This window comes from Apteryx rowi, unplaced genomic scaffold (assembly GCF_003343035.1).
Source record: "Apteryx rowi isolate R43461 unplaced genomic scaffold, aptRow1 scaffold_257, whole genome shotgun sequence".
Classification (NCBI taxonomy): Eukaryota; Metazoa; Chordata; class Aves; order Apterygiformes; family Apterygidae; genus Apteryx; species Apteryx rowi.
The window spans coordinates 876,945-904,214 of record NW_020448941.1 but is presented as its reverse complement, the minus strand read 5'-3'; the positions used below and the strand labels follow the sequence as shown (position 1 = coordinate 904,214).

General features: G+C 35.7%; 1 protein-coding gene across 2 annotated transcripts in view; it reads left to right on the top strand.

Annotated features, from left to right (window-relative positions):
• USP9X (ubiquitin specific peptidase 9 X-linked) overlaps positions 1-21,801 on the top strand; it is an 84,393-nt gene extending 62,592 nt beyond the window's left edge. For both annotated transcript variants that reach the window (XM_026067270.1, XM_026067271.1), the window contains exons 33-44: positions 3,354-3,495; positions 3,670-4,420; positions 4,969-5,092; positions 6,393-6,618; positions 7,702-7,831; positions 11,401-11,586; positions 13,264-13,484; positions 14,570-14,658; positions 17,089-17,245; positions 17,638-17,850; positions 18,330-18,425; positions 19,964-21,801. In XM_026067270.1, the coding sequence (XP_025923055.1) occupies positions 3,354-3,495; positions 3,670-4,420; positions 4,969-5,092; positions 6,393-6,618; positions 7,702-7,831; positions 11,401-11,586; positions 13,264-13,484; positions 14,570-14,658; positions 17,089-17,245; positions 17,638-17,850; positions 18,330-18,425; positions 19,964-20,098 (2,470 nt within the window). In that variant the 3' untranslated portion in view covers positions 20,099-21,801. The remainder of the gene's footprint in view (positions 1-3,353; positions 3,496-3,669; positions 4,421-4,968; positions 5,093-6,392; positions 6,619-7,701; positions 7,832-11,400; positions 11,587-13,263; positions 13,485-14,569; positions 14,659-17,088; positions 17,246-17,637; positions 17,851-18,329; positions 18,426-19,963) is intronic.
• Positions 21,802-27,270: the final 5,469 nt, after the last annotated feature.

Sequence of the window (27,270 nt, the reverse complement as noted above, 5' to 3'; positions counted from 1 at the left end):
AAACTCTTGGATATGGCTCACAGCTTTTGCTGTCTTCTGTCTTATTTCCATAGTGTGAGGATGGAGCTGACCAAAGTATGAATTTTTATTTCTGAGTAAAACACCATTCATACTCCTCCTGTAAGCTGTAATTGAGTTCAATGATATAGTTAATTTATCTTTTTCTTAAGATTTGTGTTGTATTTTTACTTGTTTTAAAATTTGAATATGGAATTCTGGAAACTCAGCTTCACATGGGTTATGTTTTAAAAAAAAAGCCAAAAAAACCCTGAAGGTCTGTAGCTGTAGCCCAGTAACTTCTTGATGATGACAATTAATAACTAATGCTTAGGGAAAGAATAGAACTAGGCACTGTACTCTTCTAGACTTGCTCTATAACCCTTTTGAGATGGATGATCAGAATTGCGAACAAGATTCAAGATGGCCTAATGATGGACTACTTTTGTTCTTTTCTTTATAAATTCTAATGTTCTGTTTACCTTTTAATTGCTATTGAATTCATATTTCCAAAGAATTACTCACAGTCAAATTTGAGATTTCTTTCCTGAATCGCAGTAGCTAACACAGAGCCCATTATTGTATAGAAACTGGGCTGATTTTCCCTGCGTGTTACTTTGCACTAGGGACATCAAATTTTACCTCTCGTTTTTATTGCCTGCTTTCCCATTATCATGATATTCATCGGGAATTTTTAACAGTTGGCTTTTTTATTATTGTGTTAAATTTTGTGTTATTAACACTTGGCCTTCTAGCTGTTCACTACATCTTTCAGATAATTTGTGACTCTTAAACAGTAAAGATCTCTGGGGATTATGATTGCGACTTGATCTGTTTGTTAAAACTTGACCATGTATTCCTATCCTTCAGTTAGTAACTAAAGCACAGGAATAAACACTGATCTGAACTGATTTTATTGTGATAATATTTCAACTTCAGTTGAGCTTCTGTGAGAATTAAGACTTAAATGGAATATTTTACTTTGTTTCATGGGTTAAAATACATGAGAAGAAAGTTGAAATATTGTAAGATTTGTAAAAAGAAATCAGGCTTTTTTTATTTTTGTATTGCCTAATAAACAGAAGGTAAAGATGGAAAATAAGCTGAGTTATCATTCGTTCCTTATGTTACATACATGTCTTCAAATACTAGCTCTCTTTTTGTATCTCTACTAGATTTGCACAACTGTGCTTCTTAATAAAAATGTTAGCCTGACTGTATTCAAGGGAGGAGAAAATTGATGCTGAGTGTAAACTATTGGGGTATGGCAAATGAACAGCCTTTCTAAATTTGTAAGTTAATACATGAATGAATATTATTGTTTTTGTGGAAGTGCTTCTAAATATTAATTTATTCACTATTATGTAAAATCCTTCATATGCTTGGTTGCATATCAGAGAAACAGGCCCTATAAGGTTATGTTGGAATAGATCTAATTTATTTATAGCGTCTTTTTGTCTTTAAAAAAAAAAAAAAAAAAAAATCCATTTGTGTCCAAGATGTCTTAACTGGTTGTCTCTATGTATTGCTGGTTCATTGCTAGGATTGTTGTTTGAAGGTCGTATCAGAACACAGAAAGTCAAAGCCAATCATAATTATGAAAAGTGACTTATAAAGACAGCTACCTAGTTTTTTTTCAGACAGAAAAACATAAAAGCTTTCTTGGAATCTGTTCTGAACTGTTTTCTTCAGCTGTAATACAGTATTTGTGTTTATCAGTCTAATTCCTGGCAGTAAAGGTCAGCAATGAAAAAAATCAGATTATTGTAGAAGTACGGTACTTTTATGTGCAAAAGATGTGCAAAAAGATTCAGAAAGAACTTCCACCATCTTTTCAGAGAACTTAAGACACTTGTAAGTAATTTCTGTGATCTTCATAAAATAACTACCATTAGTGCAGATGAAAAAATATAGTGTGCAGACACTGTAATATAATCATATGAAGACCACAATAAAAAAGAGAGTTCAGGAAATGTTTTTTAGAACACACAGTCACTAGAAGGCCCTACAGATTTTAAGGTTCTACTAGCTTAAAGCATATGCATTGGAAAAGAGCTTCTCCTCATAACTCACATCTTAGGTTTATTGTCTCTAAGTTAGGAAAATTAGAGATACCAGAGTAAGGATTGAACAATCTTTGAAAAAGATAACAGAGGAAAGAGAAATTTTTTTTGACTGCATAGCTATGCAGCTTGCTCTATATTTATTGTTTTAAACATTTTTGGTTATAGTTTATTACTGAACTGTAATAGCCGATTTTAAGATTAAGTGTAGTTTAACGATGCTATTCAGAAAGGAAATAAAGTATGTAGCTGTTCTGAAAGCCCTTAGTATTGGATTTTCTAAGTGCTATTGTGAATGCTGCATCTAATTTATAATTTAATTCTCTCATAACTCATACTTCTGGAGATGGTAGGAGTCATGCTGAATGTTCTCATGACTTAGGATTAATCTACATGCAATTTATCTCATTAAATGTAAAAGGCTACTTTGACATGCATCGTTTGGTTTAATCTCTGCTTGTTTTGTGAAAACAACTAAGGATGGAGGATCTGCAGTGTTCACTTGTTCGACAAAATCATGGAAAAGTTGTACAAGAACAGCTTCTCTGCACTTGAAGAGTAATGTATAAACTACAAGCTGTATCACTCAATTTAGTGGAAATTTCATAAAGAAATTATATATGTGTGTTTTCTATTTGTCTGGAAGCCTTGACTTAACATTTCGGTATTTGCTGTGAAGTTAATGTTATATGAGGAAATACCTGTTTGTGTTTTGAATAATATTTGGTTCTCAAAGCTTGTGAATATTGCTAAGTGGATATGCAAACTGTATGGTTAATGCCAACTTCCTTATTGTATACTCTAACTTATATTTGAAAGACTGAAGTATACCAACACTTTTCATGTCTGCAGAACTCAAGCAATTTAGTTTTTGCTGAAGCTTTAAAAAACAACTATAAGTCTGGATTGATTAAGAAGTATGATCTTTGTTACGCAAATACTTTGTGGGGTTTGGGGGGGTTTTTTGGTTTTTGTTTTTGTTTTCGCTGTTAATGCAGCTCTTTCAGGCTGTATTTGTGGTGAGGCTGAGGTGACATTCCATCTCTGGCAGGTGTGATAGCAGTCTTCTGCTTGTTTTCTTGGGAACATAACATTTTAATCAGGTCAGGTAGGCAAAAGAATAATTAAAGTACTCATCTGTATTGAATGCTTTCCTTTTTATTGCTTACGTCTTTTTGCCAGAGGCTGACATCAAACGCTGAACAAAAATTTTACTGTAGGGTGCTATGTAGCACCCATAAAGCGTAAGTTGAACGAACTTCTATCTTTCTCTTTATATCTGTGCATTTGTAGGTATGAATGCGAGGAATCCTTCACAACTCTGAATGTAGATATAAGAAATCACCAAAACCTTCTTGATTCTTTGGAACAGTATGTCAAAGGAGATTTGTTGGAAGGTGCAAATGCATATCATTGTGAAAAATGCAACAAAAAGGTAATGTTTCCTTGTATATTAAATTCGTATACAACTATATTGTAACAGCTCTACTAATAAGTTCAATTTTAATTCATGTTCAGGAAAAATGTTATCCTTTAACTCTTGAATTTGGTACTTAGTGTGTGGAAACTTAAGAGGTGATAACCGTTAAAGTACCTCTTTTACTTTTAGGTTGATACAGTGAAACGCTTGTTGATTAAGAAGTTGCCTCCAGTTCTTGCAATCCAGCTGAAACGATTTGACTATGACTGGGAAAGGGAATGTGCAATCAAGTTCAATGATTATTTTGAATTTCCACGAGAGCTGGACATGGAGCCTTATACCGTGGCAGGTGTAGCTAAATTGGAAGGAGATGATGTAAATCCTGAAAACCAGATAATACAAAATGAACAGTCAGAAAATGAACACTGTGGGAACACAAAATACAGGCTTGTTGGTGTACTTGTGCACAGCGGCCAGGCCAGTGGTGGACATTATTACTCTTATATTATACAGAGGAATGGTGGAGATGGTGAGAAAAATCGGTGGTATAAATTTGATGATGGAGATGTAACAGAGTGTAAAATGGATGATGATGAAGAAATGAAAAATCAGTGTTTTGGTGGAGAATACATGGGAGAAGTATTTGATCATATGATGAAGCGTATGTCCTACAGACGTCAGAAGAGGTGGTGGAATGCTTACATTCTTTTTTATGAACGTATGGACACAATAGACAAAGACAATGAACTAATAAAATATATTTCAGAACTTGCTATCACCACTAAACCCTATCAGATTAAAATGCCATCAGCCATTGAGAGAAGCGTGCGGAAGCAGAATGTGCAATTCATGCATAATCGTATGCAGTACAGTCTAGAATATTTCCAGTTCATAAAGAAGTTGCTTACTTGTAACAGTGTCTACTTAAATCCTCCTCCAGGTTAGTACCTGCATGCAATAATTATGGTTTAATTTCTTCCACGAAAAGTTTTGATTGTATTGTTTAGAATTTGTGTCCTAGCCCGCAAAAATGTTGCACATTCTGCTTTGAATGCTCTTGTCTTTCTGGATTTCTGCAGTTAGACATCTGTTGTTGAGCTGTTCATTAATGATACATGCCAGAATATTTGGCAGAAAATATTTGGATAAACTATCATTTCAACTTTTATTCAGTTTATGTACTAAATCATATTAAAATATTTAAGTGGTGGACTCTTCTACGGTAGGCAGTTTTCGGAGGTGAGATGCTGAAAGGTGTCTTAAAAAATCAGGCATACATTAACCGTCAGTTACTTGTTACTGTCTTAAAGCTTGCATTTTTAGGTGATGAGATATTATATAAGTTAAGCTAAAAGCTGCTTTGCCCAAGTTTTGTATTAAAATTTGAACACAATCTGTCAGACAGCAATACTAATCTGGAATCAGTAGAATTATTAAAAGTAAACTGTTTTGCTTTGTCTACATTTGAGTATTTTGATTTTTCTTTAGGACAAGATCATCTGTTGCCTGAAGCAGAAGAAATAACTATGATTAGTATTCAGCTTGCTGCTAGATTTCTCTTCACCACAGGATTTCATACAAAGAAAATAGTCCGTGGCCCTGCTAGTGACTGGTATATTCTTTTAACAACAGTTTTTAAGTTTGATTTCTGTTTAAAGATCCCAGTTCTATAAACATGGCAATAAAAGATGTTTTGGTGTGTCCCCACTCCTCCATACATGGTCAAAACGCACATGGAAAAGGGAGGAAACTTGAACAAAAAATACTGGAAGAAACTGAGCATTAAAATGAGCTGCTCAGTTCGGTTTCTTCCAGTATTAACGTACTCAAATCTGTACATCTTCAAACTTGTTTCAAAAGGAGCTTAAATCTACATTTTTGTCTTCCTTTAAAAAAGAATAAAGGGATGGAACCTAGTGACAGAGCAAAACTCGTAAGTTATGTATTCTGAATTTAATTCAGAATGATTGTTCATGGTTTGAATAGTTAAAAAACACCTTTTTTCAAGCCAATTATGCAGCTTTTATGTGTATGCTTTTTGTGAAATGTGTAAAAACCCTTTGGACTCCGTTAGCTTATATGCATTGCTGTGGGGCCTGTAACTCCAATCTGTGTAGTATAACAAACTACACAACCATACTCATAGCACCACAGCATTTCAGTCTTTTTTTAAACTAAACTATGTTACTTTGTCTGTGGGAGAGGAATGGGGGTTATTACTGGCAGAACTAGAGAGAGAATCTGATATTACCGATATTTTATCAGCAGCTAATAAATAGTCCTGTAATACATGGTGAATGTTGTACCTCAAATTCTTCTTCAATAGCAACTTTCAGAGCAGCTAAGTTACTCCTATGATTTTAGAGATCATGGGGAGTTCAAATATTGCTGGAGAAACGACAGAAATCAAACAAGACCTCTCTAAAAACAGATACTTTACTTAAATATTTTTTGTGGTCTGTAAAGGAAGATATAAATTCCTGATAGATTACATATTTACTTACCTGTCACACACAGCTAATGAAATCCCCTTAACACATTCTCCCCTACTGACCTCTTCCCGTGTTCCAATACAGAGGTAATGATTGCTGCCAGTTTAGGACCTGCATCAAGTAGTAGTTTGGAGGTTAGGGGATGTAATGCCTTCTTAGTTCTTAGGGGTGATAGAAATAAAACACTATAGTTCAATATTGGTTTTTCAGTTGATGTAAATTTTTTTTATAAGTGATTCTGAGTATAAGAGAATACTACTACAGGAATTATAGTTTATTTGATTGTAAGCATTTTGTAAGCAAAAATGTTTGTGGATCACCTTTTAAGATGTATTTTCCTCAAATTTTGAGAAGGAGTATATTTGCCGAACATTAGTGCCTGTATGGCTGTAATCTTAGTTGTATCATCTTCTATTTCAGGTATGATGCATTATGCATTCTCCTTCGTCACAGCAAGAATGTCCGCTTTTGGTTTGCACACAACGTCCTTTTTAATGTTTCAAACCGCTTCTCTGAGTATCTTCTGGAATGCCCTAGTGCTGAAGTGAGGGGTGCATTTGCAAAACTTATAGTATTTATTGCACATTTTTCATTGCAAGACGGACCATGTCCTTCACCTTTTGCCTCTCCTGGACCTTCCAGTCAGGTATTTAATTTCCTAACTAAAAACTTTTGAAATTTCTTGCTTAAAAGTGTTCAATATAAAGTTATTTCTGGAGTAGTTGCATCACAGTGTTAACAGGAGAGCTGTACAGTCTGTTTTGTGTTACAAATTTACAAATTCTACCTTTGTATGGAAGATACTGTCAGAGTGATTATTTCACCTCATTGGTAAATCTCTGTCAAGAATAAGTAGTATGAACTTTGAGTTTAGTGTGCTTTAGTTGCCAGTGTGAAACACTGGCAAAATAAAGGAGTGGCTTGTAACTTGTTTATGTAATGTGTAGGGGAGTGAAACTTTTTTTTTAAATAAATTTCTATATGGAAAACAAAAGTTACCTAAATTTTCTTCCCCATGTATCCTGCAACAGTGAAATCATAAAAAATCATAACTTTGTATAGGAGGAGGAAGTACACTGCCTAATTTTATACACCTAGAACTGCCAAAACAAACAGATTCCTAATACAATAATTGTCAAAATAATGCTTTTTTCTGGGCTGTGCTAAAATTTAAAAGGTCAACCTATATGAACCTTTGCTCAGTCATATTTTTAAGGTTTTCAGTGTCATTTTTAAGGTTTTCAGAGAGACACTTGTCTTTCATTTGTGTACTTCCATTTATTTCTTCAGCATACTTTAACTACTGTATTCAGCAAAGGAATTTGTAATATGTTAAAGCTACACATGCTTCAACAGTGTTTTGTTTCATGAGGTATTTGAGATACATATGTAGATATGATTTGGTTGTCTTTTAGTCTTTGCAGTTCAGTAGGACTGGTTGTGCCTTGCTTTTTTTTTTTTTTTGAACTGTGATTAGTGATGGGAGTCTTATTCCCTGTGCGTGTCTCTTACTAGGATATTAACTTAATGCTTAATTCAGGACTTTGTTCATTTTGTATGAGAAACAGAAGACTRACCAGCTGCTAGGATTTTGGAGCCTGTACGAGTCCCTCCTGTCTGGCAGCAGCCCATACCTTTTAACCACTCTGTTTTCTGCCATGGTAGAAAGTATAAACTAACAGTACATCCTGCAAAATATTTATTTAATATTAAAACTTTTTTTTTATAGGCGTATGATAACTTAAGTTTAAGTGATCACTTACTGAGAGCGGTACTAAATCTTCTTAGAAGGGAAGTATCTGAACATGGGCGCCATTTGCAGCAGTATTTCAATCTGTTTGTGATGTATGCCAACCTAGGTAAGCAAATTGCACGCGTTTGCTGTTGTTGCTGTAATAAACTGAGCTTTCATTAATTTTTCAGTTATCCAGATAATGGTGGGAGAATCCAGTTTATCAGCTTCAGGCAAATTGTTATCATTAACTACAGTATAAATGCTCTCTAGAGAATCTGTGTTCCTCCAGTTTGGTGTTTTGGCCTTTTGTGTTCCTGCTGTCCTTAGAAGACTAATACAAAAAGTTCAAAGCAGTGGGACACTGTCCTTCTGAGAGGATGTGGGAGTGAAAAAAATAGCAAGAGGAACTGCTTTGTTCCGGACTCTTAACTCTTTTGAGACTGAATAAGTTGAGGAAGACGATAGTTCAAAAAAGAGAAAGATGCCATATTCTGTTCACGGAAGCATCAGCAGAGATGGCCAACACTGTCTGTTTGTTGCAGTTGTGCCACGTCCATATTGGTTCCTTCAGTTCACAGCTATGAACATGAAACACTTGGTTCTGTCTTCCCTGTAAAGCCTCATTGGGAGGCTGAGGAAATAGGCCACTTAGAAGTCTAAACTCAATCTGTGTTTGTTACTAGACAACATTGCTTGCCAGAATGCTTTCATTGTAGGCTTCATATGAGGTAAAAGAATGCAAGAATTCCTGATAAACTGATAGTGGAGTTTTCTGATTGTAGTTCCTCCAAGATAAACAAAGGCAAGAAAAGCCAGTGGTTTTGCAATATGGGAAAGCTTAGGCAAGATTCTCCCAGGCTTGAGACAACGAATCTTTTCCTAAAAACTAGAATCCTAAATTTTCTGATGAAAGATTAGATTAGAGATTGAGTGTGATTGCACATGAATATTTCAATTTATTCTTAGCATCTTCGAATGCAAGGTTAGTAGGGCTACCTGATTTTGCAGGTGCTACATTCAGAGCCCATTTATATATAAGCTGTAATATAACTGAGATGAGACGATTCAGTTTTGTAGTGATGAGATGAAATACTGGCTGTGGTCCTTCCAGCATCACCAGTTTTTGGTATGTGTTTTAGATGTAGCCAGCATTATGAAATCAGTAATAAATTTAGATTTAAAAGGATAGGCGAGCTTGTATTGAATTCTGGATTGTGTAGATTCTTTGCATAGAAAGTCTGTATCCTAAACAGTTAATAAAATAAATTAACAGTAACATCTCCAGGAATTATTCCAAACAAAGATCATTTTTGCTGTTATACTGAGATCAGTCTTAATTGCATTCAAGTGAACCACTGTATCATGCTTTCTCTTATTATCAATACACTGAAAAATCAGTTGATGATGGGTGGGTAAATAGCTATTTTATATACTTGCCCTCAGGAAGAGCAATTAAGAGCAATAAAATGCAAGTCAAATGAATAAATGATTACTTCTGCACCCTCAGATTGATGAGGGCAGCCATGGGTTCAGAGCTAGTTAATTATCATAGAGGTCTGCATCCTTATCTTTCCTGGTTATGAGGGTCTTCTGTCACTGGCCCATTTCTCTTTCTCATCTGGTAGCCTGAGTGAAAAAGCATCTTTCTGTACAGCAATTCCTGAATAAGACACAACACTATTCCATASCAATAGTCTAGTAGGCTCTCCCTTTTATTCTAATTCAAGAGATACTTTCATTCTTTTGCATCAAGTAGTGTGAAACTAGGTGATCCAGTTCTCTTGGAGATTTCACAGAGTGCCCATATGTTGTTTCTGAGCAGCTCAGCCTCTGCTTCTTGTCACCTTATGCAGGTATGATTATAAATGTGAGTTTCTATTAGATTGCTTTATGGCTTAAGTGTATGTTAAGCAAGTGTATCAATCCAAACTAAGTTACTTCAGTATTCCCCCATAGGGTTGACACCCACAGTTCTGGCAGCCCTTCAAATTATCTTTGCACACTAAAGGAATTTGATTCCATGCCTTATTTTTGATAAATAAGTGATAATGATAAGTGCTTCTTGTTTTTATTGAAAACCACTCAAGTAATTAATTTCTTTGAGAAGATAATTTCTTCAAATCATTCCTTTAAAACAAGATGATTTTTAAGAATAGTACATAGTACAATACAATAGTACATACACTGAAGCTTATGTTTCCGTTGTTAACTTGTAGGAAATCATCCTTTTTGTTTTATTCAGCTTCAGTACAAGCTAGAGGACAAGCTTTTACTGAAAGGACAACAAGTAACAATATACTTTTGGAAAAAGTAGTGCATTTGGTAGAAAATCTTACTTTCTCACTGCATGCCTGTCTTTTTAAGTGGTGTATTCCACTGAATGCCAATGAAAATTGGAGTCCTCTTTCAAAATTCCTGAAAAACTGTTCTAAAAAGTGGGTCTGTCATCATTAGAGACAATCTGTAAAATTGACTTAGGTAATCATGTTAATTTAATTTCACCTATATTGTACTGTGTTTTCTTATACTTTCTCTATTTAACCATTCCTTGTCAGGCAGTGTTCCATCGTGACCCCAAGAGTGGATTTAATGTTGTTATACGGAAGAGAGGTGCAATTCTTCTGTTCTAGTTTCTTTCCTTCTTTGCTAGTTTTTCATAGTGGTCAGAATCCAGACAGAAAAGCATATCTGCATAACCTGATTTCATCTCTGAGACTGATCTCATAATCTATCTTAGATAGATTTATCCAAGATAAATATGAAATAGCAGTTTAAGGCAGTTCATTGCACTTGTCTTACTGCTGTTAACTGAAGGCTTCTGTATGGATGCGAACTGCTCATTCAGCAAAAGCTTCTTCCTGCAACACCCCAAGTTCTGTGAATAATATTAAATTGCCTAATGCTTTGAGAAGCTGAATAATAGAACATTCATGTCAAAGCAAGCAACAGATCAGTTCTACAAAGAATATAACTACAAAGAGATCTAACATCATAATCGAAATATACTGTAGAAGAGCTCTAATAAGGTATTATCTGGATTCCTGCTTCTTGTAAGAAAGATGGTAGGTAAGGTCCAGTTGTATTTCAGAATAAGAAAAAACTTTGCAAATGTATGAAAAGTCATGATTTTTTTAAACCAAATGGAGGAACAAAATACGTATCAGATATGTTCCCTTCTGATCTCATATTTGTGTAGTAGGTGTAAGGTAGTCTTGCAGTGAAACTAGTGGGACTTGGGGCGGGGAAAGAGTTATTTTAGAAAATTGTTTTTGTCACACATGTACATTCATTTTGTAATCTGGCACAGTTGGATAAGCCTTAGATTCTTAACTGGTGGAGGATGTTCATGCTATCTTGGGCCTCGCAATAAACACATCTAAAAATTATTAATTCTTTGTCCAAAAGGCTTCTCTGAGACTTTGCTATTAACACAAACACTAGTTACTTAAGTACTAATGAGCGCTATTAAAAATTGCTGTCATTTACAACTCTTCTTGAATGTGATTTTTTTCAGCTGAACACAATTTCCTTGAGCGTTTTACTGTTTCTCCCCCCCCTCCTCAGAAATGATGGTTATAATAAAAACCTGCAATTGCAAAGTTATCAATCACATAAACAGTAGTTTTTCAAAAAAAAAATATGTTGGCAGTACTAGAAATAAGATTTTGTTTGTTTTTCCTTTCTTCTGTAAAGGTGTAGCAGAGAAGACACAGCTTCTGAAACTAAATGTTCCTGCAACATTTATGCTTGTGGCTCTGGATGAAGGTCCAGGTCCTCCAATTAAATACCAGTATGCTGAACTGGGGAAGTTATACACTGTTGTGTCACAACTGATCCGTTGTTGCAATGTGTCATCACGTATGCAGTCTTCTATCAATGGTATAGTGAATTTTAAGTTTTCCTTAAATGAGTTGAACATACCAATAAATGTTTTGTGTGCTTATTTTGTTACTATGTATAAACTGCATTAGCTGGAAAGTTATCATTATTAGCTGGAAAGTTTGCCTTTTTATGCTTAAAATTCTTTAAATATAAAGAGAAATATTTCTTGATTGTTATAGGCAAATCTGATTTGATATACCAACATACTAAAAAACAGAAGATAGATATCCATTCTGGTGTTCACACTCCTTGACATATTCCTAAATGATGTAGGAAAATAATTGAGTACTGATACGAAATATTAGAATGATTTTTGAATAGTTTAAGCTGACAGCAGAGAGTTGCATTGAGATCTTTTAATTCTGAATAGGCAATAAAATAACAGATGATATTCCTGTTACCAGTATAAAGTAATCTGGAAAAAAACTATAACAAGCTCTGAAGTAGCTAATACCAGTTATCAGTAAGGAGATCTTGCTTTGTTGTGGATATCTCCTGAAGTTGTCTGCTCTGTGCTCAGCTGCAGTCAAAAGGACAACAGAAGCCAGGACTTCTGTGCATAAAAGAACCAGCAAATTAGTAGACCACAGTATAAATCAATATTCCCCACAGTATAGATTGAATAGAGTAAGCAGTTATTTTTGAGATGCACCGACAGAGTATTAGGCTACACGGAGTATAGCCTGTATATGTTCTACATTAAGCATATTTTAGAAAACCTAATTATGAATTTGTAGAGATGCTATTTACTATTAAACTCGTTAGTGTTTCAGGCTATAAAGCCAGTAGGCTAGAATGTGCAATAGTAAGGTTAATGAACTGAAAATTTTACTCTGCTATAATAAGCTTCAGAACCTTTTGGCAGTTTTGATTTGGCTTTGCTTCCAGTGTATTATTTGGGGCTCATACTGAAAAGATGCTACTTGTGAAAATTAATTGCATGTTCACTATGTTCATAATGTTTTACAAGAAAACATTACTTTGTATGATCACTGGTATGACTATTAATTATGATTCCTGTTTGCAGAGTAATTTATTTTTGCTTCAGCGTATTAACCTGAAAAGTTCTTTCTTGAAATTATGTGCATCTTTGAGCAATAACATAACACTGCTAAATCAAGAAACATCAGCAGCAAATCAGCAGTCTTTCCTTACACAAAATGAAGCCAACAAAATAAGATTTGCCTATCTTGATTCTTTCAAGAGTATACTCTTATCTACACTCCAGAGACTGACTGGACTGTTCTACCATAGATATTCCTCTGAATCCTTTCCCATTGCCTAGCGAAGTTAAATAGACTGTGTCCTGAAATTTGATAGATTTGGACTGTATTACACAAGCAGGGAAGCACATACATTTTGGAGATAAGAGGATTTCACTGAGGAGACTCTCAGTAACTCCTCCTGCATATGAACATATCTACAGCTGTTCTGCTTTGGTTGTCGCTGCACTCCCTCTCTTAACTGAGAAGTAGCTCACTCAGGTGGCAAGTATCAAGCTTTGCAAGCAGAAGATTCAGTTATTCCATACCATAATATTTTTCAAAGCAAATTGACTGTTGCAAGTTTTCTTCTGTCTGTTTTTTATTGATGAGTTACAGCAACTTACATTTTGTTGTCTCTACACTGAAAGTATTTAAGTACCTTTTCATCAGTAATAATTGCTTGTTCTAGGTAATCCCCCACTTGCCAACCCTTATGGTGATCCTAATTTATCTCAACCTATAATGGCACTTCAGCAGAACGTAGCAGACATCTTGTTTGTGCGAACTAGTTATGTGAAGAAAATTATTGAAGATTGTAGCAATTCAGAAGAGACTATCAAGCTGCTTCGTTTCTGCTGTTGGGAGAATCCTCAGTTCTCTTCCACTGTCCTCAGTGAACTTCTCTGGCAGGTAAAAATAAAAAGCTAGGAAGAAGATGGGGATTTAAATGTGTGTGGTGCAATAGAAATGTTGTCATATTAAAAGTTGAGCAGGTATTTGATAAACTTTCCTTAAGGTATCATCGTCTGTTAGGCTTCTCACTGTTGGTTCTATACATTCATACCAGGCTATTATGAGAAGTCCTTTTATGAGTTTAGGAAAGCAGTTAAGCTTTTATGAGTTAGGAAGGCAATGTTAAGGATGGAACGTAGTAGACCAGGCTGGCCTTTATGTATTGCAAGGACATTACCTTCAGCATTTCTGTCATTGTCCATAAAAGAGCTCCTTTCGTTACACAGAAAGTTAGAATCATTTCTTAAGATCTCCCTTGCATTTATTTTGAATATGTTTATAAGGTCCCCTTTTACAAGTCTACAAAACATACTTGGCTTTAGGCTCAAGAAGGAATCTTGTTTTGTACTGTGTTGTTTTTCCTTTGTACTCTGTGCAAGGTTAGCCACGTTTTGCCACTTCAAATAAAAGGGTTTTTAAATCTGGATGGCTTGTTATAAATTAGTCTGTTGTGGGTTTGGGGTCCCCCCCCATGTAAACATCACATTTTTGTGGTGTTGTGGGTTTTTTGTTTGTTGGGTTTTTTTTTGGTAGCATTTGAAAGAATCTTAATAAAAATTGCTTTACTGTTAGTTCACTTAGCCATTTATTTTGCATTCCAGGATAACCTTTGGACTTACTGTCTAGAAGTAGCAATATCTGTGGAAAATGCTATTTCATAATTTTGCTTTTCTGAAAGTATTTTTCAAGGTTGCTTCTCTAGTACCTCATGTTGAGGGTTTCAGACCAATTCTGTTAAACTCATGAGAAAATATTTTGTCTTACAAAACCTGGTTTAAAAAAATGTTGGTAGTGTCAGGGTGGTGGGTTTTGTTATTGTTGTTTTTAATATAGCAAAAGTTTGTGGTATCTCAAAGTTTTCCTTAAATTCCCTGTGCTAAAACAGCAAACTTCACTTCAAGCAACTGTATTTTTGTATTGCATCATGTAATCTGTATGCCTTAAAGAAATACTTTCTTGCATTCTCTGTATTTTTGTTTAAGGTTGCATATTCATATACATACGAGCTTCGACCTTATTTGGATCTGCTTCTGCAAATCTTACTAATTGAGGACTCTTGGCAAACTCACAGGTTAGTATTTACCTGTCTTTTTATAATTCAAGATTACTGTGTCTGTACAGTTGGTTTTCCCAGTGATTCTGTTGCTAATCCTTTTCAAGACCATTGTTTAAAATCTATTTTTGATCAAAATACAGAGATAAAACATTTTTCCAATTTTTAATCTCAGTTTTTGAGACAACTTAGATCTACAGTTTCTTACCTCTGCCTTCCTTACTATTGAGAAATTGCCTCTCAGTCCTGTAAACTCAAGATTTTTTATATAAAAGAGAAATTTTCACAAACGTGCTGGTTAAGCTGAACTCATTGGTATTTACTGCAAGTTGCTCAAATTGAATCTTGTAAACATCTCATTAAAGAGGATCCAGTGATAGCCTGGTTCTACTAGCATGAACAGTCATAAGAGTGATACCAAGATACAGATGTATTGTGAAGTTGGGAGCATAGTATTGCATGTTTCATAGAAATAAATATTCTCTATGTGACACTTCTGTATAATTTTACCTTTAAAATAATCCTCAGGGTTCAAGCTTAATTTTCATATGTCGAGAGAATAAGGATTTTGAAAGTTGAAATTTAAAAAAAAAGCAATTGTTGCAAATATTGACTATTTGCAAGAAAGCTTATAGCCAGTTCCTCAGAAGTTTTATATCGAAGTAGATGAGGTATCACAAAATAAATGTAGACATGCTACTTGGCAATATTTCAAAATACCTCTGTTTCTTAATTTGTGATTATAGGCAATTTACTAAATCATATAACATTTAAAATACTTAGGGTAAGAGCACTCTTGCTTAGTGAAAACTGACTGTAGCAGTAAGGAGGGAAATGATAAATATTCCCTGTAGAAGTAGACTGGACTCTTACAATTTCCTCAGTTGCCCAGACTTTAGAAGATACTCTCAAAGATGATGGTTGTCATGTTCCAAAATCTGAGGACTGAATTGAAGGGACTTCTTTGTTTTCTTTATAGGAATTATAACTTAGGTAAAGGAAGAGAATACTCTTTGCAGGCTTTTCAGTTTTGGTAACACTTGCATATATAATGTGGTTTGCGTATATTTTCTTCCTGCTACATAAGGTGTCTTAAGTCTACAGAACACTTGGAGGACGCACATAATTGAAGAGGTGTGAAGTAAAATAAAATATTATTTTGCGTTGGAAATGCAGGTTAGAGATCATAGAAGTGTCTGTATTTAGGATAGTGCTTTTCAAACAGTAAGAAATTAAACACTGAATTTCTTGTGTCTGGGGGAGTGGGGAGAGTTGAGCATTTTGGAATGGCTTTTTCATTGGATCTGGGTTGCCCTCAGCAGAGGGGCATAAAGGAGTAAACTGCAATTGTCCTCTGATTTCTTGCTGCCACTTTTGGCAGTAGCTTGGAGCAGTGCTTTCTGTCCTGTTCTTAGTTTTGCTATGATAAGAGTTCTAGTGATCTTTCTCTACTCTTTAAAAAACAGATAGTAACTGTCTGTAGTAAATAGTAATCCCTTCCAACTGCATTGTCTCGCAGAAAATCAGCACCATGGGGTCTTAAACAGTGGGCGTCCTTCAATGTTCCTTTTATTCTCTTACTAATAACTATAGCTGTTCTTTGGCATCAGACCCTCTCTTGTCAATTTTTCGTGAATTGACTACTGCAAGTACAAGTTTGGGGATAATAGTTTTACAAGTACTATTAGGTTAAATCCACTGAAGCGAAGCTCATCGTCACTTCCAGGTGGAGCCTAGGTTGTCAGCTACCTGGAGACTGTTTGTTGATTGTTGCCAGAGACTTAAGGAAAAGAGGGTATTTACTTTTCCTACAACAAATGTAGTTCTCTGAGATGCTGTCAGTGTAGATTCCTTGGCGTCCTCTCTGATTTTTTTCAAAGCCAAAAGTATGTGGATTTCTGAAATCATGCAAGAACTTGAGGATGGTAACCAATTCCTCTACCCCCCCATTCAAGAGCAAAAGGCATAGAGAGTGTATTTAGTTCCAATGAATGCCCAAGTCCCTTATCCCCATGCACGTATATGTATATCTTCAGAAGAACTGCATTTAAAAACTGTATCTTGGGGAACCATAACTATAAGGTAAGTAACCATTCTATTGAAGATTTAACTATTCCAACTCTATAGGGACCTATCATGTTAAAAAATCAATTCTGTAAATGCAGTTGCTCAGAAATGAAAAATTCACCAGTTAAGCTTGATTTCTGTGACTAGGATTAATCATATCTCATTCAGGAGGTTTAAAAAACCGACATGCTTAAACATTACCAAATGTTATGCTAAAACTATAAATTATGCCTGCATTCTGTCAAGTTAGTTTTTCTGTTAAAAATATCTGTTATCAAAATCAGAATATTCACTATACAGGTCATCCTGTTTCTAATTACACTGTAACTGAAGCCTTAATTTAAAGACTAAAATTCTAACTCTTTAAATTCTTGTTTGCAGGATTCACAATGCACTTAAGGGAATCCCGGATGACAGGGATGGACTATTTGACACCATTCAGCGCTCTAAGAACCATTATCAGAAAAGAGCTTATCAGTGTATAAAGTGCATGGTAGCTCTCTTCAGCAACTGTCCTGTAGCCTACCAGATCCTTCAGGTGATACCTTTCACTCTGGCTCTTGCTGCTTTTTTTCCAGTTCCGTGTAGAAAACATTATCCACTTTTCACTGACTTGATGAATTACCACTTCCAAGTGAAACTCATTTGGACCTTCCTATACCAGAAAGTCAATATGTAGCATTGAGAGCATTTGTGATTGTGTGACGTAACTGCAAACTGCTGCTACTGCAAATCCCCATGGACTTCCTTTTGGATTTCAAGTTTTCCTTGAGTAAAAAGGATATTTGAGGGAAAACGAGAAAGTGCTTCAAACAGCAGCATATACAGTTGATGGTCTGTGCTATGAGGGCTGATGTATAGGAAGAAGAAAATATTTGTATTTTTCAGAATAAAGAAAATAATTATGATGTGTTAATTTTCCATCTGCAGAGCAATGGAGATTTGAAGAGAAAATGGACCTGGGCAGTAGAATGGCTTGGAGACGAGCTTGAGCGTAGACCATACACTGGCAATCCCCAATACACCTATAATAATTGGTCTCCACCAGTACAAAGCAATGAAACATCAAATGGCTACTTCCTAGAGAGATCACACAGTGCTAGAATGACTCTTGCAAAAGCTTGTGAACTCTGCCCAGAGGAGGTAAAGAATTAATTTGACACCTGGTAAAAAGTAAAATAAAATGCTTCTGTAAATAGCAAATCTTAGTCTCCATTCATTACAGAGGTAGCAATTTTATGAGTATTTTATAAATATGGATTTATGTATGAGTACTTTCATTGACTTCAATTGTATAGTCCCTTTTTTTCCCCACTTTTGTTACTGTTTATGTGGACATCTGTCCCTTACAGAATTATCAGTATAGAATTGAAACTGACCAGTTAAAGTAGACTATGAATGGATAAAAGGTCTGTTTTTTTTCAATTATATGGCAATTGTAAGAAAATTCTTATGTAGCCCAATACAAACTGCAGGTTATTATTGTTCTTTTAAGATGATGTAGGGGAAATAATTTTTGTCCGAGTATGCTTGAAAATACCACTTACAGATAGAATTGGTTCTGGGTAGAATAATCAGTGCACATTTTACCTAAGCAAATTGAATTTTTTTTCCAACTTCAGGAACCAGATGATCCTGATGCCCCAGATGAACATGAGTCTTCTCCACCTGAAGACGCCCCACTGTATCCCCATTCACCTGGTTCCCAGTATCAACAGGTAAAGAGCTCAGAGTTTGACCATTTATGCTTAGCCCAAGTTTGCTGGGGGTTGGGGTTTTTTTGTTTGTTTGTTTTTTTAAGCATTCAGGCTAACTTAAATTCTAAACATTTAGCCAGAAGCATGTTGTTATGAAATACCTCACCTGAAGGTATGAGGATAAAGATTCAGCTCCACTTTGCCAGGAACAGTTTCACCATGAGAATTTTAATGTGAGAATTTTAATGTTACCAGATCAGGGATTAACCATCCATGGATGCAGGGGAGAGCAGATGTCATCCCAGGCTAGTACACACTGAATTTGATTCAGTCATATTTTTTTTACATTGAAAAGTACTTTATTTTGTGAGTTGCTTTCTTGTTTTTTAATGGTAGAATAAGACCTCAAGGCCTGATTTTTCAATTTGAGTGTTTGGAAGACCTTCATAAAAAAATGGATGTGTTCGTTTTATATAAAACTTGTCCTTTGAACACTGATCTTCAAATCATAAATACATATAAAATTTAAATCTATTTTAGGTTAAATGGCTGCTTTGTTAACATCTTTTAGTGGAAAGCCATATTTGAAAGAAATCATACCAGAATTTTTTTTTTTTTGAATGAATTGACTAAATTTATAAATCCCCTATTCAGTTGCCATTTTTCTTTTCTTTGTTCCAATTCATTTTATATATTCTGAATCTGCTAATTTAATTTCCTTTCCTGCCCAAACCCATATCCTCTTCATCTTGCTTTCCTCACTTGATGTTCTCAGCAGAGCAGTTGGTAAGTCAGGCAGATCTTCCCACTCCTTTGGAATTCAGACACATATCATAACCTCACCGTTACCCATGTGATGTGTTCACTTTCTTGCAATAGGTGGTATTTCTCACTAACACACACAATTGTTGTGTTCCTAGTTTCTCCACAATTGGTCAAACTCTGCAGAACAACAACATAGATAAGATGATGTCATTTGCTAGATGTGTGTGTGATTATTTTTAAATTGTACTATTTTGGGACAGAGCATCTGGAGAAAAGGACTGGTCTAGATTTTATTAAGTTGTATAACTTTAAAATTTGCCCTCTTAAAAATTAAAATATGCTACATAAATGCAGGTATGTTTTCTCTAATGTTTTTCCAATGTTTTAGGGAAAAAAATCAACTAGTTGAGTCTGTTGTTTAAAATAGGTGCACAATTTAATGTTTGCAGCACGTAGGCAGCCTCTTTTCTTTCTTGCTTTTTTCTTTCTTGCTGCTTTTGCTTTGCATGTAAATGCTTGTTATTCAAAAGGTGAAATTACTATTTAGCTAATCCTTTTATCTTTGCGAGTTCAAAGGTTTTTTTACTTTTGTGAAATTAAAAAGGTAAGTGAAGGATGTAATTCACAGGAATGAAGAAACAGTGATGTATGTTCATACAGTTATTACTACACAAGATTCAATGTGTTTTAGGGATATTTTCAATAGCTTGAATGCAAAGGGCAAATTCAAATAACTTGTTAGGAAGCAGTCCACAAGTTTGATGTCCCTTCAAAATGTTTATGCTTTATTACAGAATAACCACGTGCATGGACAGCCATATACAGGCCCGGCAGCACATCATATGAACAACCCTCAGCGAACTGGCCAACGAGCACAAGAAAATTATGAAGGCAGTGAAGAAGTTTCCCCGCCTCAAACAAAAGATTAGTGAAATGCACATAATCAATTACCTTGCTCCATCAAGACTCTGCACCCAGGCCTTACAGTCCAACCTTTCTCTGTGTCTGGCTAATATTTAAAACTAGAAAAACTATTCCTAATCAACATGGAGTGGAGAGTCTATTCACTGTCTTATCTGCAGAAAATTGCTGTCAATATATAACCCGCCTGCAGTGGAAAGTGTATAGTGTTTTGTAATAAATGGCCTGATGCTAATGTGTAAATGGCAAAGGTGTATATAGTATATTAATGTTTGACTGTTAATTCTTAAGCAAGAAACTTTTTTTTTTGTCTTGATGAGACTCACAGATCTACAAAAACAAAAAATAATTTCTTGATATATCTGCTGCGCTCTGCAACCAGTGTTGCCTGCCTCACGGCAGTTGGATCAACTCCTTTATGAAAAAGCCTATCCATGTCAACCACAAAAATAGTTTCATGTTAATTCTTTGCCACTGGAGTCGATTTTACTATGAGCAACGTAATGGCTGGTAACCTTTTAATTATTTGGTTGATGTGGAAAATTGGTGATGTAACATTGTTTCTAGATCTTTTTTCATTGCCTTTTTCATTCTGGTATTAGGTTAATCACTTTGAAGCTATAGTTATGCTGTAACATTTAGCATGGCTTCACACCAAGTTAGTGTAGCCAATGGGGGTGGGGGGGGAACGTGACAGCAGTTGTCCCAATGTGACAACTGTATTGCTCAGAACTTTTTCTTCTTACACCTAGACTATAAAATGGGGAGGGAAAATGTGACAAACAAGTGGTTTTCAGTTTCACATATGTTCCTCACATCTGATGTTTGACAGTTCTGTCTCTGGGTGGGATAAAGAACACTTAGTTTTCAGTAATAGGAATTTAAAAGATTTAAAACAAATATGCAAAAATTTGCTATGCCAGGATGCCTGGAGCATAATAGACTGTATTTGGTGTGCTTGTTTTGTTTCTTTGGTAGAGCTTATTAGATAAACTTCTAACACTTTCCTTCTACTGCATCCCAGTGAAGCGGAAGTCAACAAAATCACACAGTACTTGTGAGTGCCACTGCACCAAGTTAACTTGCTGGTTTTCTGCTCGTTCACAGTTCTACTTGAAAGCAAGAATTGTCTTAGCTCTTTATCCATTATACAGGAAATCTTAACATTAGAAGCAGGGTTTAATTATAAAAGAAACTACTGGTTAGTCAAGTACAATTCTGAGGTATCTCTATTCCAGAATAAACATTTGTTTAAAGACTTCAAGAAACGCATCAGTAAATACTGTATTTAAATGAGAATTGGTAACTTGAATGTGTGTAATTTTTCTGGAACCTGTCTAAAAACCAAATACCCCTGCAAAACAGATACAGCCCACCCTATACTATTTAAATATTTTGCTGTTTTATTTTATAGAAATTATTTTGCTGAATTCACAAATAGAATTTGATTTAAGAAGAATGTTTTGTCCTGTGGTGTGTGTTGTTTTGGGTTTTTTTGTTTTTGTTTTTTAATGAACTGCACAGAGAGGTGAATTCTGTGCAGTGGCACTATGCTGAATTCTGGAACATCAGTCACATTGAGATTCTGTGCACAAAAAATTTGGCCCTTAAGAATAAAATAATCAGGACAATTACACTGTAAAAGTTTCTTAATGTGATTTATCTTGTACTTTTTGTATGTTTTTATATATACATATATATATTTAATGAGCACAAGCTTGATGGTGTTTTTTTACAAATGAGTTGATAGAAACAAAGCTGCTTATCAAATTAAAGGTCTGTAGTTTTGAGATGAACAAAGGAAAAATCGCAAGTGCATTCTTATGCATTTAGTGTGATAAGGAAAGGACAGAGAAGATTTTTGAATATGCTGTGTAGCAATGATCACTTCTATGCTTCCATGTTTTCTCTAGTGCTCAAGTTATTTCAGATCTTTTCATAGTTTTTTAGTAACACCATTTTACCTGGACTTACTAAATTTGGGTAAGGTTTTCCCATTTATTTTTGGGGATGCTTGTTGGAAATTTTAACTCAGAAGTAGTAGCCTGAGTATTCAAGTTGAAATAGTTCATATTTATTTGGACCAGTAATTGTTAAACAAGCTATCTCAGAGGTGATTATTATGTATTTTTTACTATATAGGTAAAATATATAATGTGCTAGTTCAGCCTTGCCAAATGTGTTTGCTTTTAATAGTGCGATGATTGTAGAGACATGTAAAACCTGTGACATTTTAAGGCTGTGACTCTTTTCCCTGCCCCTGAATTGAGAGTGAGTGCTGTGGCGATTACTTTTCAGGTGGCAAGTTGAGTGTTGTGCCCCTTTGTGACTTGGAAGAAGGATAGCCTGTGTCGTTTGTTGCAGCTGCTGCTTTTCAACAGATAGCTACAGTAAAAGGTGCAATGTTTTCTTTGCTCTGGGCCAAACAATTTTAAATTGTATTTAACAACTGTTGTACAAGCAAAAAGTTTCATGTGCGTGTTACTGTCACAGCATTACAGCAGTGGTCATTTTCAGGTGATACACAGTACCTCATTGTTGATGGCACACGTTAAAGTAGTAGTCCTTAAAGTGCCTAAAGATTTAATCCCCCCCCCCCCATTACTAATTTCAGTCCTGTTTCCTGTTTAAAACAGTTATTAGGGAATCTTTGGTCTTCCATAAAATGAGCCAATAAATAATAAAGCAATTTCTCATGTTCTTGACAATGTAAATCAAATGCCTAGAAACAGCATTCATAGGTGATGTTACATGGTGGTTACTGTGTGGTGTGGGGAGAAATCTATAACCTTACTAAACTGAATTTCTCCCTCTGTACATTTGGATTGTTGTTTAGCAACTAGAATAAGTTTTTTAACACTTGCTGCTTTTAGTGTTGCAAAATGAGTACAGCCACGTATGCAAGGAAGTCTGTTACTATTTGTGCATCCATAGGTGTACTCATTTTCAGTCACAGCTGGTCAGCTACACCTGTGTTGTCCCTTTGACAAAAATGGGATAGCAGAGCATTCAGTGAAATCTTACTTGACTTGCCGAATCTGATTTTGTGGTGATGCACAAACAGAAAAGATCTCAGCTTGACTTGGAAATTCTCAGAGTATTTTCCCTACTAACTGCCAGCCCTGAAAACTTAAGACCTCTCTTTTTTAAAAAAAAAAAATAGTGCATCTTGCTGAAATTGAGCTGGAAAGAAATGAAAACCCGCAATGCCGTTTCATACTAATTTTCAGAGTGAATCTTGACTTTGAGACAGCATGAGAAAATTATGTTAAGGTAATTATTGTTATGCCTTCTCAGCCACTTCATTGTGCTTAGCTTGTGTGTTTCAGCATATATACCATGGGAAAGCACTTACTGTTCCAAAACTTTATACATATTTCTTAAGTTCCAGGAAAGAACAAGATTAGCCATTCTGCCAAAGCTAAATGGGCAAAAATTGGCTGCTGTAGCAATTTACTTCAGTTTTTGGTTTCAATAAATTTTGTCTACCTCCGAGTCTTGCCAGAAATGCTGATAACTATGTTGAGGCAAAATGGCTCAGTGTTTTTGTTGACATGTATTTCAGTTACAAGCATTACAGTGAGGCTTTCAGTGCTGGTATTAACTTAAAACAAATGGGAGAAAAAAAGATAAAGACTAAATATATAAATTAAAGGAAGAAGTGTCATGTTAGGAAATTCRCAGAGTAAAGAGTTAAGCATTTAAGTATTTTAGTTAAATCTTGTTAGCCCACACTTGCAAGTCCACATTGAAAGCAAATTCACTCCTCTGGTGAAAGACTCATCCCTTCATTTTGGGGAGGGTGAACCGCTGTTTTTGACTTCACGTTTCTTAGGTAGGGGAGTTCCCTATCAGCTGTGGCCCTGCTCCAGGACAGTGTAATGCCTTGAACCAGGACAACAGTGATTTGCATTCACCATCTCATCTACTGTGCTCTCCATGTTCATGCTATCCTTTTTCCCACAGCCATGACGTCTTGGAAATAAAGTCTAAACCTAAAACCTTCTATCTAGAGCAAGGCAAAAGAGTCTGGGGGAGGAGTAGCAAACATCTTGTAGATGCTGCATGCTGTGCAAAGGTACTATAATAAACTGAAAGAAAATGGGGTGAAGGAAATCTAGCTGTATCCTTCTGTATGATTTCTGTTCCTTTCACAAGTGATCTCATGGGGAAGACAGCAGCAAATAGCGCTTGTTAAAGCTCTGTGTTTTCCTTCTGATTTGCAACTAGAGTCGGTCACTATGGCTGTAGTGACCATAGAGTCACAGGGTGCTATGCAGCAGCAGCCCAAGCAACACCCTGTGCTTGCCCTTGATACTGTCCAAGGGTGTTTATTACRCCTTCCTTGTACTGGTCTTGGGAGATTGCCGTGCTCGTAGATTAGTTTACGCTGAGGCTCTCCCTTCATTAGACTAGCAAATCCTACTGTACTAGAAGGGCTTTAATCCAGTCTGAGCACTGTCACTTTTTACACTATGTAACTTCTTAAGGTTCATACTATAAATGTACTTTTATTTTTAAGCTATAAAAATTTCCCTTCAACTAACTGTTTCAAAACGTCAGATAGCTTGGTTGGTTGGTTGGGTTTTTTTGTTGTTGTTTTTACAAGAGAAGCTGTTCAGTCCTGGCCCTGTAGAATCCATTATAGTAGACTATTATAATAGGCTGCTCACAGAAGTGCAAACTTTTAGGTGCTGGAATCTGTCAGAGATCCTGATCCTGTAATCTGATTTGACAATGAAGGCTGTGATTGCCATTGGATCCATGGACTTCAATGGGGTTTGTGTGGGTCCTATTAATGTCATAGCACAGTTGCGTTGAAGTTGATGTGTGGATCAGCCCACATAAATCACAGGGTGGAACAAAAGAAAGCTAATTCATTTGCTTTGTTTACACTTACTTGCAAGTAATTAAAAGAAGCACAGGTGTACCAATTTCTGAGGGAGAAAAACACTCTCCTGAATAAGGGCTAACTTTTCACCAGATTTTAAATACCCAACTTACATTTTTTAGCTTTAGAATTCCATTAAAGCCACTTTTTTTTGTAACAAATTGATCTCTAGGCTAATTCTTTGCTTAGAAAAATGAAGTATAGCCTTATTTTATAATTGTGCTAATGTAATTGATAGTGTCATCCTTCAATGGTCAAAATAATGTGCAAACGTCCTCTAGTTTTTAATGTTGAGCTGACCTCCCATCCCCATTTTCATTATTCAAGGGGAATAGTAAACAAGTCTTAAAATCGCCTGCAAAATCTAGCCATAGAAAAGCAGTCCAGAGGAAAATCAGATCATTTTCTCCCTCTCTCTGTCAGTCTACTATTTAAATGTCTAATAATGTTAATTTTTATTTTTAATTTACAACTGTTCTCCAGTAGCTTCTGTTACATTATCCTAAGCAGTGTCAGCTGCATAGTTTATGGCTTCCTGATGCATTTGTAGTTCTGTCTCCTTTAGTCCTTACCAGAACAAAATATTTAAGTGTTTGTTTTTCCCGCATAAGTTAGTTCCCTAATCCTCATTTCCATTTTTCTTGTCATGATGTGCTGTTTCTGTTTATAAAAAGACCAGGACTGAATGAATGCTTTACAAGTGTGGTTTCACCTGAGCCATTAAGAGGGGAGTTACGTTCCTTTTCTGTAATAATACCTCGGTGGATGGAGCTTTTTGATGTATTGGCCTTTTTTGTAGCTTTATTTCACTGAAATGCTGCTCAGTTCCTGTCCATCACTTCTAAATCTCCTTATCATTCTTTCTTACCAAGTTTCTCATTCTGGATTGCCAGGATCATGTACTATTTAATATTTTTGTATTAATTGTCTTAAAATCAAATCCTTTCACTTGCCATGATTTTTTTAAACTCCTTTTCTACCACATCTGATGTATTGCTAGTAGTTACTACAAAAGAACAATGTTTACCAGGCTACTTGGCTCTTAAAAATGGAGCCTCTTGCAGCGCAGTAGCAGCAGCCACATTGTTGACGAGGTGGGATTTATTATCTTTTAAATCGTAGAAACTTACCTGGGATGTAATACTTTCATGCTACTGATGGTAGTCGTGAATTCAAATAGATTGTAGCTTATTGGGGTTTTTGTTTGTCTTTGTTTTCTGTCCTGAACAGCTAGTTTCTACTGGTGAATAGAAATGTTACCTAGATCTAGCCAGAATCTCTGCTTTGGAAAAGAAGGCCGATTTACAACTTCCTAGTATATTTGATAATATTTAAATACATATAGGTGCTTGAGGCCTTAGAAGTCCTGGAAGCAAATTCAAAAGCCTAGAAACATAAAGACCAAGACTTCTAAACACGATTTAATATGATCTTCACAAATTCTATCCAGCTATCCTGACGAGTGAACAGGTGGAATGGCGGAAATGGAAATTCCTCACTGAAGGAGGAGAGGCCGGTGCTCCTTCAGATCCCTTGGGACCTGGAAATGCTGAGTGCACTCGGCCTGCTCTCGCTCCACTGGTAGCAGCGGAGTTTGAGCCCTCCTGGTGTGAACTCTCTTCTGAAACACAGGCTCCCACTGAAGAATTAAGTTCTCGGGATCCCATCTGCAGGAAGTCCATTGGGTAGTACCTAAGTAAGGCATTTTCTGTTACTTTCCTCCTCTAAGATCACTTTACCAAGTTGAATTCTCTGAGGAAATAATACAGGTAGTGGGCTGAGTGAGAGGCTTCACAAGCTTGTTCTGTTAATACTTTCTACCTCTTGGCATTCATTGCAGAGCCACTACAGGGCCATGCTGCTGAGTGGCTTTAATGGCATGACAGCTTCTTCTGTATCAGGCCAATACAGGTGCAGAAATATCTGGTCAGGCAATCTTTGATGGGCACAGGGCAGCATCTGCCTCCCATTAGAAAAGATGCCTGAACTCATTTAAAACATGATTCCAAGGATATGTTTGTTACCTACATTAAAATGAAGGAACTCAAAATTTTTCAGCTGGTGTCACCACATGGTTTCATGAACACTCAGTCTCTCATGCTACCTCCTTACCCATCTGGAGTAGCATAAAATCCTTTTGCAACTAAATATTGTTCAAATAAAGCAATTTTAGGGAGGTATTTCTGTTTCTAGCTATTTTGACATGTTGAGTTGTTAGAAAGGGAGGATTGCCATTATGTGAAAAGCCAGTACTCCGTTGATGAGCCTGACTGTTCATCTAGTAAGAAA